The sequence below is a fragment of the Carassius carassius genome, chromosome 1 (genome assembly GCF_963082965.1).
Source record: "Carassius carassius chromosome 1, fCarCar2.1, whole genome shotgun sequence".
Classification (NCBI taxonomy): Eukaryota; Metazoa; Chordata; class Actinopteri; order Cypriniformes; family Cyprinidae; genus Carassius; species Carassius carassius.
The window spans coordinates 39,919,064-39,933,257 of NC_081755.1; the positions used below are offsets into that span (position 1 = coordinate 39,919,064).

General features: G+C 36.0%; 1 protein-coding gene across 1 annotated transcript; it reads right to left on the reverse strand.

The window, feature by feature from the left end:
* Positions 1-1,977: 1,977 nt before the first annotated feature.
* Positions 1,978-13,396, reverse strand: LOC132149936 (BTB/POZ domain-containing protein KCTD5-like). Its single transcript, XM_059559206.1, has 6 exons — positions 13,066-13,396; positions 11,100-11,208; positions 9,663-9,754; positions 8,120-8,215; positions 4,195-4,320; positions 1,978-2,454 (listed from the first exon to the last, which is right to left on the reverse strand). The coding sequence occupies exons 1-6, from the start codon at positions 13,285-13,287 to the stop codon at positions 2,425-2,427; spliced, it is 675 nt and encodes a 224-aa protein (XP_059415189.1). The 5' UTR covers positions 13,288-13,396; the 3' UTR covers positions 1,978-2,424.
* Positions 13,397-14,194: the final 798 nt, after the last annotated feature.

Genomic DNA, 14,194 nt, shown 5'->3' on the forward strand with positions numbered 1-14,194 from the left:
GTTTTAGTCACTTCCTTATTGGCTTCACTAGAGAGAGCGGGAGGTTGCCGCTCGATTAAAATGTATGGCTGCTTATTGTTCCAATACCCACAAATGCCCTCTGCTGTGCTAGTTGTGTCACTACAGCCAAAGACACTTAAAGAACATTTATTTGCATTCAAGCCTGGGTTAAAAAAAATGCAGAAACGATGAATATCAGTATATTAATAAATAAATAAATAAAAACACACAGAAGAAACGTTTCAGAATTCAAAAGTGTTTATTTAGTTTGACCAGGTTCTAGCATTACCATCATATACATTTTCCCCAGTCATAACTTGCAATTACATATATAATATACTATGTGAATACACAAATTGTAAGCATAAAAAAATACAAATACAAAAACATGTTATAGGATAATAATAAGTATAGGAACAGCAGTGACAAAGTGGAGCAAAAGCCAATTCAGTCTGCTTTTGCCCGTTTTCAAAATACATTTTGCAGATTGCACACTTTAAATGGAGAGAAAACAAATCCGAGGTGAGATGCCACCCTCAGGAAAACAAAAAAATAATTACAAATAAAAAACGAACTCACCGGGGCCCATCAGAAACAAGTTTAAGTAAACAGGCAAGTGAAATGCAGACCGTGGCTGAGAAAGTCCAGCAGACATAAAGGAGAAGTGAGATCGGTGCATCAATGTGCGCATCCTACTTTATCCACCAGGAACTTGGAGGCAGGACATGAAAAAACAAGTATAAGGGCTGCAGCACCCTACACAGTGATGACCATCACTCTCCAGTGTCACGGCCTGGACGATGGAGCCTCGGAGGCCATAACAGAGGCATGTTTCACTCACTGAGAAAGCAACTTAACACTCCACCCATACGAATCCAAACCTTCTCTCTAGCTGCGAAGACACAAGATTGACCTTAACTAACTAGCTAACAGAGAGGATATGTAAACATACAGGTCTTGAAACCAAACTAGAATGTGATGTCACATAGTCAAGGTAAGTAAACGTGTGGTATTATTGTTTAGAAAACACTAGCCATGTAAACTTCGCCTCGATCAGGCAATATTAAGAGATCAGATGAATCTCTGCAAAAAATTATAGCTTGTATTCCACTAGTAAAAGCCCTTTGTGTGTGTGTGTGTGTGAGGAAAAATAACATGCACTGAATATGATGCTCTTTAGTCTATATACAGGATGTCAAATAGATATGCTTGAAGCCTAGCAAAGTGATGAGTTACTTCCCTGACTAAAATTCAGTAAATTCAGATCTTGTGTAGGTTCATTAAAGGCAACATTGTCTAAATGTTTTTAAATAAACTACATGATTATGTATATTTGGAATCTACTTTCAAACAGCTGAACTGAAGCAAATGAAGAACTGCAGTGTTAAACTGTGTAGATGTGAATTTCTTTCACTCTTCTAGAAGTGCCCGTTCTGTCTCCATCTCTTACCAAAGTGTCAACAAAATAAGCCCTACAACGCCACTAATTAACAGTCGCCGTCATGTAAGTAAAGCCTTGTTCGAAACGGTATTGCCAAAACAAATCAGACCGAATGCCTTCGTGGCTTCGCCTTAATTCTCCAATTAAACCTAATCTAGCTCTGTCACAAAGTCAACAGCGTTAGGTGTTTTTCACCCTCAAAAACGTTAAAAAATAGTTCCAGTTTATCCAAAGTCCAAGTAGAATGAATGTGGGGAGGAAGACAAACTTTTTCTGTTCTGTTCTGATTTTAACCAACTCAAGGCAACAGCAGTAAAACCTCCCAAAACGTGAGGTAACTTTGAGCCAAACTGTTACGGATGGGCTTTCACCCTTCTGGCATAAAAACTAACACTATGCGAGTCAAAAAAAATTCATAATCCCATCTATTCTTACAAACACGCTGAAACAAAAATCCTTGCTGTAAAAATCCACTGCCCCTCACCTGTCAGCATTACATACAATCCACCTTAATAATGTAATCTCAATCAAAAAAATACTTTTTACTTTTTAAAAATTCCACTCTCTTAATTATAATTTTAAACAACGAGGTTTAACTTTCTGGCATAATATACAGTTTTAAGTTTTTTTTTTCTTTTTCACAAATGACATGATAAACAGTTTGTGAAAGCCGATAAGAGACCCTGAGTAAACATGATTGGCCCAGGCGTGATCGAGGCCCTTTTTGCTCAGCTTACTAATGACATGCATATTCCCACCTTTCAAACCAAACAATTCGGATAGATCTGTCGATGTCAAGAAACAACAGTCTGGTTTAACTGTGCAGGCACAAACAAGTGTCAACGAATCTAAAAAAATAAAAAAAAACAGAACATCCATTCCAAATAGGTTGTCATTCCGCTTGACAATTCTCTCTCGGTGCGATATGGTGCGTGTCATTCTGCCCGGCAACTGCAGGACCAGAGCGTTAAAACACAGCCGTTTCACATTCGAGAGCCTTGTTCTTGAAGAATCTGCAGGAGAGGAACAACTGTTAATGGATGGGTTGGATGATGAAAGTGAGCATGTCTAAGTAAAACAGGGAAAGACATTAACTATTCAATATATGATTTAGAATTCTTCACAGAAATAAGGGACAGTTCATTTCTGTGAATCAGTTCAACAGTGATTTTATTTAAATGTTGATGGAAACACCTCCATAATGTTTTTTTTTTTTTTTTTTTTTTTATAAATATAAAGTTTAAAAATAGAAATCTTAAAAAAAACATTCATTTAAATAGTAAAGTAAACAAACATTTAAATAAAATATAATAAAATGTATATAAAATAAATAAAAAAATCTCTTAAGTGCCATATCATTATAATATATATTGATTTTTAAATTAATTTTTAGATTTTCTGTTTTAATTTTAATTCAAGTTCAAGTTTTAGAAATGTACTTGATTTTTTTTTTTATGTCTATATAGCTTTTATTCATTTTATTTATGTTTTATAGTTATTTTAGTAGTTCAAGTTAAACAAAACTAAATTAAAAATTCATGCTTCGAAATGGTTTCAGATGATTTAAATGTTTTAGTTAACTATAATAAACCCAAATCAGAAATATTCAATACAAACTAAAAATTATAGTTAATTAAAATGTTTGGTTAAAAAAAAAAATAATAATCTTTTGGAATGGTAATGAAGGATCAAATATCTTTGTTTTAGGTTTATTATTTTGCATCATTACAAAAAGTACATTGTTGTAAACATTTAATAATAAAAGAAAGAAAAAAAAAACCTTAATCTTATTTTATTTCAGCTGCAGTTGAACATGTCAGCTGCATAAAACATGTCTTAGTATATATTGAATTAAAATAAATCTCTAGATTGTAAGAAACGGTGTGGAAAAGAAGCCTTGATTGTTTTTTACTACTGTGTTTTGCTTATTGCTGTAAACATTTTTGGCTAATGGCAGTTTGATCGAAAAAGAAAATTTAACATTAAGGCATTGCAGAGCAAATAAATATCAAAAAGTACACTAAACCTCTTTAAAAATCTGAAAATGTTTCCCCATAATCACCAAGCCCTAAACGCGAGGCCTTTGTTTATTTGTAAGAGCGACTGTGTGGCCCTCACAGGAAGCGTACAACAATGGCTTGGTGAAACCTCCCAACATGTTTATTACTTTGCATAACCACTGTTGACCTGATACAGCAATACACTATCACAAAACTAATGAAACAGAGCCAATTGAAGCCATAGATGATTTTCAGAAGTGGACCTTGTGGCTGCAGCATCTGATGGGGAAGCATTAAATATTGAGCAGGTTTTCCATCATTATCTGGGATCAGAAAGCAGTCTAGGTGAGCTGAGGATATAATTGCAGGGCTTTCTAATAGGCACGAGTACAGGCAGACAGCATGCGTCAAACTGAGCATTAGTAACAGAGATTCAGAGAGCGCCACTGCCTTCAGCATTCAGCAGAGACCTAATTATCAGCTTAAGTGAAATGTAAATGATGCCTCACCAAGAAATAAAGTAAAAATCTATATCCACATCCTCAGTGTGCACGGCATGCATGGAAACAAAACACTCAGGCATGAACACATTTGATCTGGTTAATCAGCTCTTTCAGTACTGTTATAGCATGTGACCAACCGAAGAGCAGAGCTGGGGGTTATTTTCTTACGATATGTGCATAAGTGACTACTTCTGTCCAGGCACGAGGGAAGAGCGCACCAGAGACTATGAAAGGGTTCTGTCAGCCTCACCTTGGCCTTTTCACTGGGCTCGCTGTTTGTGCCGTATGACTGATTGTGCAGCTCCTTGGAGACCACGCAGAGGAACTCTGCTTGATCCTCATTTCCGTAGTTGTATGAAGAGCCGATACTGACCAACTGGCGGGAGAGAGGAAGAAAAACCCATGACAACAGCATTTCCATAGTGAACCCATTTGACTACATAAGATATAAATACAAAATACACTTCCTTGCGATTTATTGTTGTTGGTGGTGATAGTGTGTAAAAGAGCACATGTAAAGCATCCTATGATTGGGTTCTGCTTTTTACATTAAAGACCACAGAGAACAATGTGTCCAGGACATATTGTACCACAAACTCAAAAAAAGAAAATCATTTTTTGCTTAAAGAAAATAAAGAATATTTTGAAAGCATTTTTAAGTTTTTGTGCACTAGTGACATTCATTTTGTGGTAATGAAATTACTGTAATGGAATAAAAATAATTATAATAATTGCACTGCAAATTTCTACCTCATGGTAACATTACTGAATTGTATTTATTTTATTAAATAATAAATAAATAAATAATAATAAATAATAAAATATATGTATATATAATTATATAACCGTAATTCCTCAAATAAAAACCGGTAGTCAAATAAACGCCGGGCCTCTTATAGTGGCCGGGGGCGTGGTCAACACGGACAAATAAAGGCCGGTCTTAAATAAAGGCCGGGGGAAAATTTGTCCAGCAGAGCCAGATAACGAACGTACATGCCCACTGCCAGAGCGTTTCACGTTCTCGAGCCAAGAACCGGTTGCATCAGTTTTCGGATCACCAGTTCACTGAACCAATAAGCGTTTCTGTCGGATGCGTCCGATTCGAGAACCAAGGAGCTGATGATACTGCGCATGTGTGATTCAGTGTGAAGCAGACTGACACAGAGCGCGTCTGAACCGAACTGATTCTCTTGGTGATTGATTCTGAACTGATTCTGTGCTAATGTTATGATCTCTGTCCACTGGAACGCTATCGCTTTTAATTTAAAACGGGTTATTTAAAACAATTACTTATCAAACAGATGGAATTAGAAATAAAGTTAGTAAAAGCCTGCTTCAAATAAAAGCCGGTTACCTTCTGCAGTTCAGGTAAATAAAGGCTTTTATTTGAGGAATTATATATTTATTTATTTATATATATATATATATATATATATATATATACATATATAAATATATATATATAACATATATAAATAACATTAATAATAAACAATATTTCCACAGCATTTATTAATCTTAGTTCATGTAAATTTCAGCATTTATTAATGAATTATTAAAATCGCAAGTTGTGTTTGTAAACATGAATGCACTGTGAACTTACTTGAACAATTACTCCATTTTTATTAACATTAACAAAGATGAATAAATTGTGTAATGTATTGTTCGTTGTTCATTCATGTTAATACATTATTGTTAATAAATGACATCTTATTGTAAAGTGTTACCATTAATATTTATTCATCATACTGTTGAACTTGACAGTATTTTCTCTCTTGTTATTTTATAGGAGCTGCAAAGAAGCCCTGCATTTATCAGTATCAATATTATGTTCATTGGGTGAAAAAGAAAAACTCAATAAACAAAGTAAAAAATCATTTGACTTCTCTTTTCCCCTCCAAGGTTTCTATAGATATCACGATATATCGATATCGTGAATTCTTATGGCCACAATAACCGTGATATGAAAAATCACGAGCATCAGCATCTCAGGACAGCGATCATTGACTCTACTCGAGCACTGATGCTTTTGGGGCCCTGTCCCGAATGGAACACTTCATGTGCACTTGTGGACTTACAATGGCCGCTGCATGCGCGTGTCCGTTAAATCCGTTAAATCATCTTTTTAGCGCTCAAAAGGGTACTCACAAGCGCTCCCTTTTGCGGCCTTTATGCGACTTCTACCCAACAGTCAAAGCACCATTATGTCATGAAAGTGCGGACTCCGAGGAAGACCGCAAGGGGTTTAGGGGTGCCTTTTGGAACAGGGCCTAACTCTTCAGTTTCTAGTGAGTGTTTAGATTGAGCCCCCAGACGCTCCCCTAGATGCTTCACTACAGATGAACTCACTTGAGCACCTAACCCCGCCGCACCACAAATTACAGCTCGTCCCTCAAACACCTCAAGCGTAAAAGCTTCACTTCGTTTTTGTGCCTTACCCTTCCACCACACGAGCATGTATATGCAAAAATAAAAGCAAACACTATTTAGCATGCTAGTCAAATAAAAGCAAACTTCCAATAAGAAAATCTTCAACTGCTCCTAGATTCTCTTAAATGATATTGATCTCAAAACGAAACATTTCAGACTGCAATCTCATGACAACATCACATTTATCAAAGCAAATATAATTTCTCACTATACTAAACATAATATACACTTTTTTTTCACACTGGATTTCACACACTATCGCTCCATTATGGAGAGGATCACATACGTAAACATATGCAATGTTCGCAGATATATTGTTTACATTCAGATCAAAGTGTAAACAACTTGTTTACGAATGTGATACTCTACAAAATGGTGCTATAGGGTGACGTGAAAGAGACAAATTGTGCAATTAAGTCATTATTTCTGTTTTCTTTGCGCACGAAAAAGAATTCTCGTAGCTTTGTATTATTATACTGAGGTTACATTTTTGAGCCTTGATTGTGACAGGATCCTTGCTGTCTATGAGAGGGTCAGATGCATCAAAAATATTTTCATTTGTGTTCTTAAGATGAACAGAGGTCTTTCAGGTTTGGAACGACATGAGTAATTAATGAATTTTCATTTCCCTTTAAATTGTGGCCATGAATTAAGAACACATTAAGGTCAAAGCAAACATTTTGCTTATTATTTATTCACTTTTTAATGCCATGCCAGCATCAAGGCTAATAATCAACTTATGATAGATGATAACATCTAATGTTGATGGAAACAACAACCCAACACTGTATCTATTGCAATTTCTATGCACAGTGTTTTAAAAGATACATTTACAAGGAATGCCTGGCATTCTGTCACTTACAGCTGCCCACATAAGGCAACACATCAAGACGAGCCTAAAGCAGGTCAGGAGTGCACACACACCCCTCACACTCACTGCGCCGGGGAAACCCCTCCTGTACTACATGGTTCATAGATTGACTAATACCACCTCACACCACATGAAGACAGCAAACTTTCTATTCACTACAGATTTTGCTTTGAATTTTCAATGGATGGCTGTCAGTGCATTTAAACCTGAGCTGGTTTAGTTCACGTTTTAAGAGAAAGCACATAGCACACTGAACACAAAATGTTTTGCAAACTGGTGTAACCGTAGTAAAATTAGCATCCCTACATTTGAATCCGTAAGTTAACTTCTAACCACTGAAAGCAGCAGAAGCACCCATTTAAAACACTGGCTTTAGATCATCACAGACGTCCAAACCATTATATTTAAAGAACAGCATATTAATCAAAGTTGTTACACCCCGTCTATAACAGACACAATTGATTACCACAACAGCTGGAGTCAGTCCACACTAGAAGCTGCAAGCTATTGTACATTGTTCACTAACTTACTCAAACAAATGATTACTTATATATGCACAACTAAGCTGCAACAACTGATACATTTTAAAGATTCTATGCCGGGAATTCTACCAATCTGATGACGACTTCGAAACTCCTGAAGTGTTTCCACTTTTGTGTGCCGTATGCATCAGACGTTTAGCCAACGGTCCATGGGCGTAACGTCTGAGGCTGAGACTTTGGACTTTACTGTAGTATATTTAATCTATAGTATATTTAATTAAAATGTGTAATATCAACCAGTAACCAATATTGTACCGGTATATTGTGCATCCCCAAATAAAATTATACGGTTTTCCTAAAAAGCTGAAAACTGAGAGAAATCCTTTAATCACCTGTTCAAACTTCCAGCCATCTGACATGGTGGAGACCATCTGTGTCAGTTCCTCCTCCTGACACTGCAGGACTCTGTAGACGTGCTTCACAGGGAGCTGAAGACACACGAAAAGCATATGAGATGTACCCATGTAAAAGAAAGGTCTTCTTTTGAACGCTAAAAGAAAGTTACATTTTTTCTGACTGATTAACATGTTTGAAATCAGTCGGTCTCATTTATGAAACATAAACAGAACAAATGTGTTAATAATCGGTTTAATAAATAAAGTCTTTAATATATGTGATGCGATCTGGGAAAACCCGTCGGATGTCAGTTTGTAAATTTTATGTTAAAACTAGGGTTTCATTCAATTATTATTCTATAACATATTGTCTATCATCTCTGAAAATATCTGAGCAAAATTCACTTGTTTAGTGCAAATAGCAATTTATTGCAGCAAAGACTGTGTCTTTCTCTCATGTTAAGAACACGCTGTGGAGGTGCTTTCTCTTAACGCCACATAAACCACTAACCTATCAAAATAAATCATGTAACATATATAATAAAGATGCATCAATGCACATTTCCCGCCAGTCCTGTGTAAACTACGGCACGCAAAGTTTTATGTATTTATTTATTTAAATATCATGAGATGGCAGAGCGCAAAAAAAACAACGCAGTCTGAAGCTGCTCACTTAGATCTTGCTTGTCTCGGGTCTATTCAATCATGGTGATGTTAGTGCCCTAAAGGATGTTATAATGGACTATTTCACATCCAGAGATGAAGGATCGGATGATGATGTTACTAAAGAAGAGGAGTCTGATGATTGTTATATGCTCAGCTGCGCTGCGCTCGCTTTTCTAACTACAAGGTACACTATTTATGCTATCCAAACATACAAGGGATGATAAAAATTTCAGAGACTATGCTCATGATAAACAACAGACAACTGTCCTCTTCAGTGTAACGTTAGTCTGTTTGTGTAATGATGCAGTATAGCGCTCTTGACAGACAGCGATCGTTAAGCAAGCAGAAGTGAAAGTGAAACCCGTCTCACTTTAAACCTGTTTTTCTCAATTTAATTCCGGAAAATCACAGCTAACAGCCAACTTCAGATAGCCATAACATTACGCTATGGACAAAACAAAAACAGTTTTGGAAAGGGCTTGAACTCAGCTTTCATATGGTATCAAAAACTAAAAATTGTAAAATTTCACCATGTGTTGGGTTTTCCCAGATCGCATCACATACATGGACTAAACCATTCCAAAATTATTTATTTATTACTTACACAAGGCATTTTATTTTCAATCATTTGAACACTTTGGCATATCTTTTTTTTCTTTTTTCTTTATTTATGAGTTAGCTTTATGTTTCCAATGAACAGAAGTAGATATACAGTATACTCTTATACCTCTGCAACACAAACCTTTCTATAGTTTGAGAATTTACATACTATTTTTCAAATTTTACACAATAATATACTTAAAATCTTGTTAGATATGTAAAGTAGCATAACAAAATCAATCAATATCTCATTCAAGTTCCCAATGTGACATACCTGAGCCGTCTTACAATCCCTCTCCCTGATTTTGTCTTTGACCAGTTTAATCAGTGAAGTGATATTGTAGAATTCGGCCTCTTCCAGCACGCCTGACGGATGAAACAGATGAAATATTGAATCAAAAACCACAAAACAGCTTCATGTCAAGAACATGTAACAAACAAGTTTCAACTGAATTTAGCTGCCGATGAGAAACCAGCAGAAATCTACAGGGGTTAAAGCAAAAAAAAAATCCTGAGCCTGAACTTTTTTCCGGGGGCGGGGCGGGGCGGGGCAGCACATGCAAAGCATGCAATGACTGTTTTCAATCAAATGTTTGTCTTTTTATTACAAAAAGTAAAACAATGCAGTTGTATTTAGAAATATTTTAACTAATCTAGGGCTGTAATATGATTCTTTTGGAAATCAATTAATCTACTGATTATTTTGACAACTGAGTAATCCTTTTTTTTTTTTTGTAACAAACAGACTTAAGTGAAAACCAGGTTTTAATATGATTATGTATATATAAACTAACAATGAGGCAATAATAATTGGCTCAAATAAAACATCCAAACCAAGAAATTACAAGATTGTATTGAACAACACTGTTAAAATACATAATGTAATATGCATATATATATATATAACATGAACATAACTTAAGTACATTATGTATTGAAACAAAAACCTGCAGAGGGAGCCAACGGCCTGGTGACATTTCACTTTACAGCTTGATTAAACAATGTTTAAATCAATTAAATTTTAATATTTGGCCACGTGCAGAAACATTTATTTTGAAATTGCGACGTACAATACAATGGCATATTTAGACATAGGTTGATGTATCTGCTGTATTGGCAAATGTTTATTAATGATTTACGTTACAAATCTAATGAGATAATGCACACAGTTTTTCCAGATTACGTTAAGCAATTAAAATTCACAGCGTATACAGAGGAAGAGTTTAGCCCCTTTCACACATACAGTCTTTACTGGTAAATTACTGGTAAAGTTACCATTAATAGATCATGTGTGAACAGGACCTTTTCAGAAATCCCGGTAATTATGTTTTGGCAATCATATCATTCTTATGGAGATGACATGATTACTCTGAGCGGTTTACAAAGCTCCGCTTCGCCTGACAGCTTTTTGTCGCGCTTCTCCATTCATAGGGCTGCGACTCTTCAGTTATGCGCGTCTCTTGTTTATAAAAGCAAAACATTCTGCCTGGCTACTAATGTTAGTTACTGTTAGTTAATGTCATACCATTGGTAGGCGAACGCATGGACTCAAAGGTGATATCAATCTACAAGATTTTTTATTTTTATTTTTTTTATGTAGGATTAAACGCTGCACACTGGAAATCCGGCACGGTGCCGGAGAACTTTAAGCCCTGAATCTAACATCATGTCGAGACAGATTTTAAAGCTCTTGATGGCATTCCCATCATACCTTCCTCTGCTAAGCCTCGGTTCAGCACCAGCTTCCCGTGTCTCAGATAGTTGAGCACCGGACCAAAATAAGTGGGATCGCGGTCTATCAAATAAGCACCTGTTTCATCCTGGATGAGGAAAGAGCATTGTTAGTACATCTTCTCCAAATAGTTTAAGCATAATAAGCATAATTTATTCAAATGTGGATTATTAAATCAGGCTTAAATGAGTCAGCAGCTCACCAGAACGTTTGTTTAAATCAGTATCAGTACTGAAGAGTGTCTGTTAAGACAAGGTGTGGCTGGCATTTAACAAACATGCTGCAGAGCCCATAGGGACGCTGATCCATCTCCAGCACAACATCATTACCACGGATCAATACTGAGGTCGGAAAAGTCCGCTTTGTTCACTCAGACAAAAGCAACTGGCAAGTGAAACGCAATTTCTGTTTTGTGATGAAACCTTCTTTACCTGTAAGAAATATTTTTGACTTACTCTTCGTCTTTGCAGCGGCTTTAAATGGTCGTTGCCTTAATAAATGATGCATACTGACCTTTAAAAGTTTAAAAGCATCCAGGCGAACCTATTTCTTCTTCTGTCACAAAGAAAAAACTAGACGATTTGTTAAAAAGAATGATATGCTTTTTTGGCATGATAAATAATAAAAATCTGTGCATAACACATATTAGCACTAATTAAGCCAGTTTATTTAGTTGCCAATTCTATTCTGGATCAGTTCCTCCCAAGTGTAGCGTGTTTTAAGTAAAAGTAAAAGAGTTATTCATGTCATTTGGTTATTCATGTCATTATTTAGTTATTTATTTTCCATTTTTTTGCTGGCAATTAAAAAAAACAAAACAAAATGTAATATAGGAATGAAAAGCTTAAATATGTAAACTAATTTGAAAAAATTATAAAAACAAACTTTTACAATTTCCCTACTTTTAAATATTAAACTGACCAGCAACTCAATTGTTTTTTTTATTATTTACTCAAGATAAAGTCTAGCAAAAGTTACTGTTTACTAGGATAATTAATATTAATACAGTTCATATTTTGTAATCTGATGAACATTAGTAAAATAGTTTAATTGGTTTAGAACACAATTCTAAGACAATAGTTCATATATCTTTGGTTTATTCAGATAAACAGTAGTAATAATACTTCATATTTTGGTAATACTACACATAAGATAGCAAAAGACAATGTGTCTGATATAATGAACTACTAAGTTACCGATAAGCGTTTAATAACATTGGTTAATTGTCATACATACATTATTATGAATTGATAGCACATGTGAAAATATACAATTGTACAGATAAATATATAATAAATGCTGTACAAGTATTGATCATTATTAGTTCCTATCAACTAATGCTTTTAATCAGAGTCTTGTGAAGAGTTACCAACATATAAAGAGTTTATTAATCAGATAATAGCTAGTCACTTAGTTTCTCGACGGACAGACGGTTACTAACAAAGCCTAGTGATCTTAGTAATATATAAAGTTTACTTGGACAAGCATTAGTAGTTTGTAATACTTTTGGTTTAGCGAGAACACCACTAACGTTAGTATTAATTTATAGTTAGCACTTTACACGTAACGTTAACGTAGCTCGCAAGCGTGTAACATTACTAATAAAAAAAATAATAGACGAGGTGTTCTCATATTGCAACATTAAAGGCTTAGACGATCTGGTGCCATTTAAAAAATATACACCTTTAACTAGCTCTGACTTTATTTGGCTGACAAGCTACATTAAGTGTTATCAGTTCACGTTAGGCTAAGCTAGTCAGCGGAGCTCCATTCACTGTGACTTCACCAGCTAGCCGTCTAGCTACAATATTAAATTACACCGATATAGCGAGATGAAACACTACAGACCCGTCATTTTGAGTTTTTCCAGGTTAACCGAGCTGTTTAAAGCCCAGATACGCGAGGTGTCGGTTAATGTATGTTGTCATGCTAGCGGTGTAAACACCTTGTCGGAGTCGAGGTCGGGGTCGGCCTGGCACAGACGGTACAGGAAAGACTTCGGGTCTCTGCACAGCGTTTGTGTCGTCGTGAGAAAGTACGTGCCGCCGACGTTCAGACGAACCCATTTGGACGAGCCGCTTGCAGACGGCTGCAGTCTCTCTCCGGGAGAAAAAGCGGGACACTTGCGGGCGCTCGAGCCGCTCGGGTCAGGGCTCTTCTCCGCCATCCCTCCTCTGCTCTCCCGCGGACTGCCTTCCCTGATGATGGAGCTGAGCGAGAGCAGGAAGTGTGTGTGGAGTCTGAGAGCCGTTGTGCCCTCCCATCCCAGCAGGCTTGGTCTCCAAACACACAGTGCTGACTATCCAGACCGCGCACTTTTGGCACTCAAGAACGCTGCGCACGCAGGGATGCCCTAGAATCCCACCTAGATAGGCAGCTCGGTAAGTTTTGACACGCAAACAAGATTTTTTTAATTCAAGCTGTTAAGACTTTTTATACCCTACAGGAATTTTTTTCTCTTTTCCTTCCATCCACCCCCCAGACTTCTTCTTTTTTAGTTCTAAGAAAGTATGTAATTAAAAAAGCAAAAGTGCACTGACAAGGATGTCATTGCTTTGGTAGGTCTTAAATATGGCCATTGTGTTTTAGGGTTAAAGAAAATGTCTGTCAACTTAAAATAAACTGAAAAAAAGTGAAATAAAGTCAAAATTCTAAGATAAGTCAGTTATGAGATAAAAAGTAATAATTATAAAATACTATGAGCTCGAAGGTCAATATAGAACAAAAACTATGAGATTTTTGAGATTATTATTATATCATTTATCTGCATCAGTGCTATGACGGTGTGCATGATTGTGAACTTTATTTATGTAGTGCTTTTAAAGGGATACTCCACCCCAAATGAAAATTTTGTCATTGATCACTTACTTTCATGTCGTTCCAAACCAGTAAAAGCTTTGTTCGTCTTCGGAACACAATTTAAGAGGCCTGTGACTGTCCATTGACTGCCATGTAACTTACACTGTCCATTATGAAGAGACGAGAATACTTTTTGTATGTGAATAAAACTAAAATAATTACTTTATTCAACAATTTGTCTCCTCTTTGTCTCTCAACTTCACCGTAGCACCATT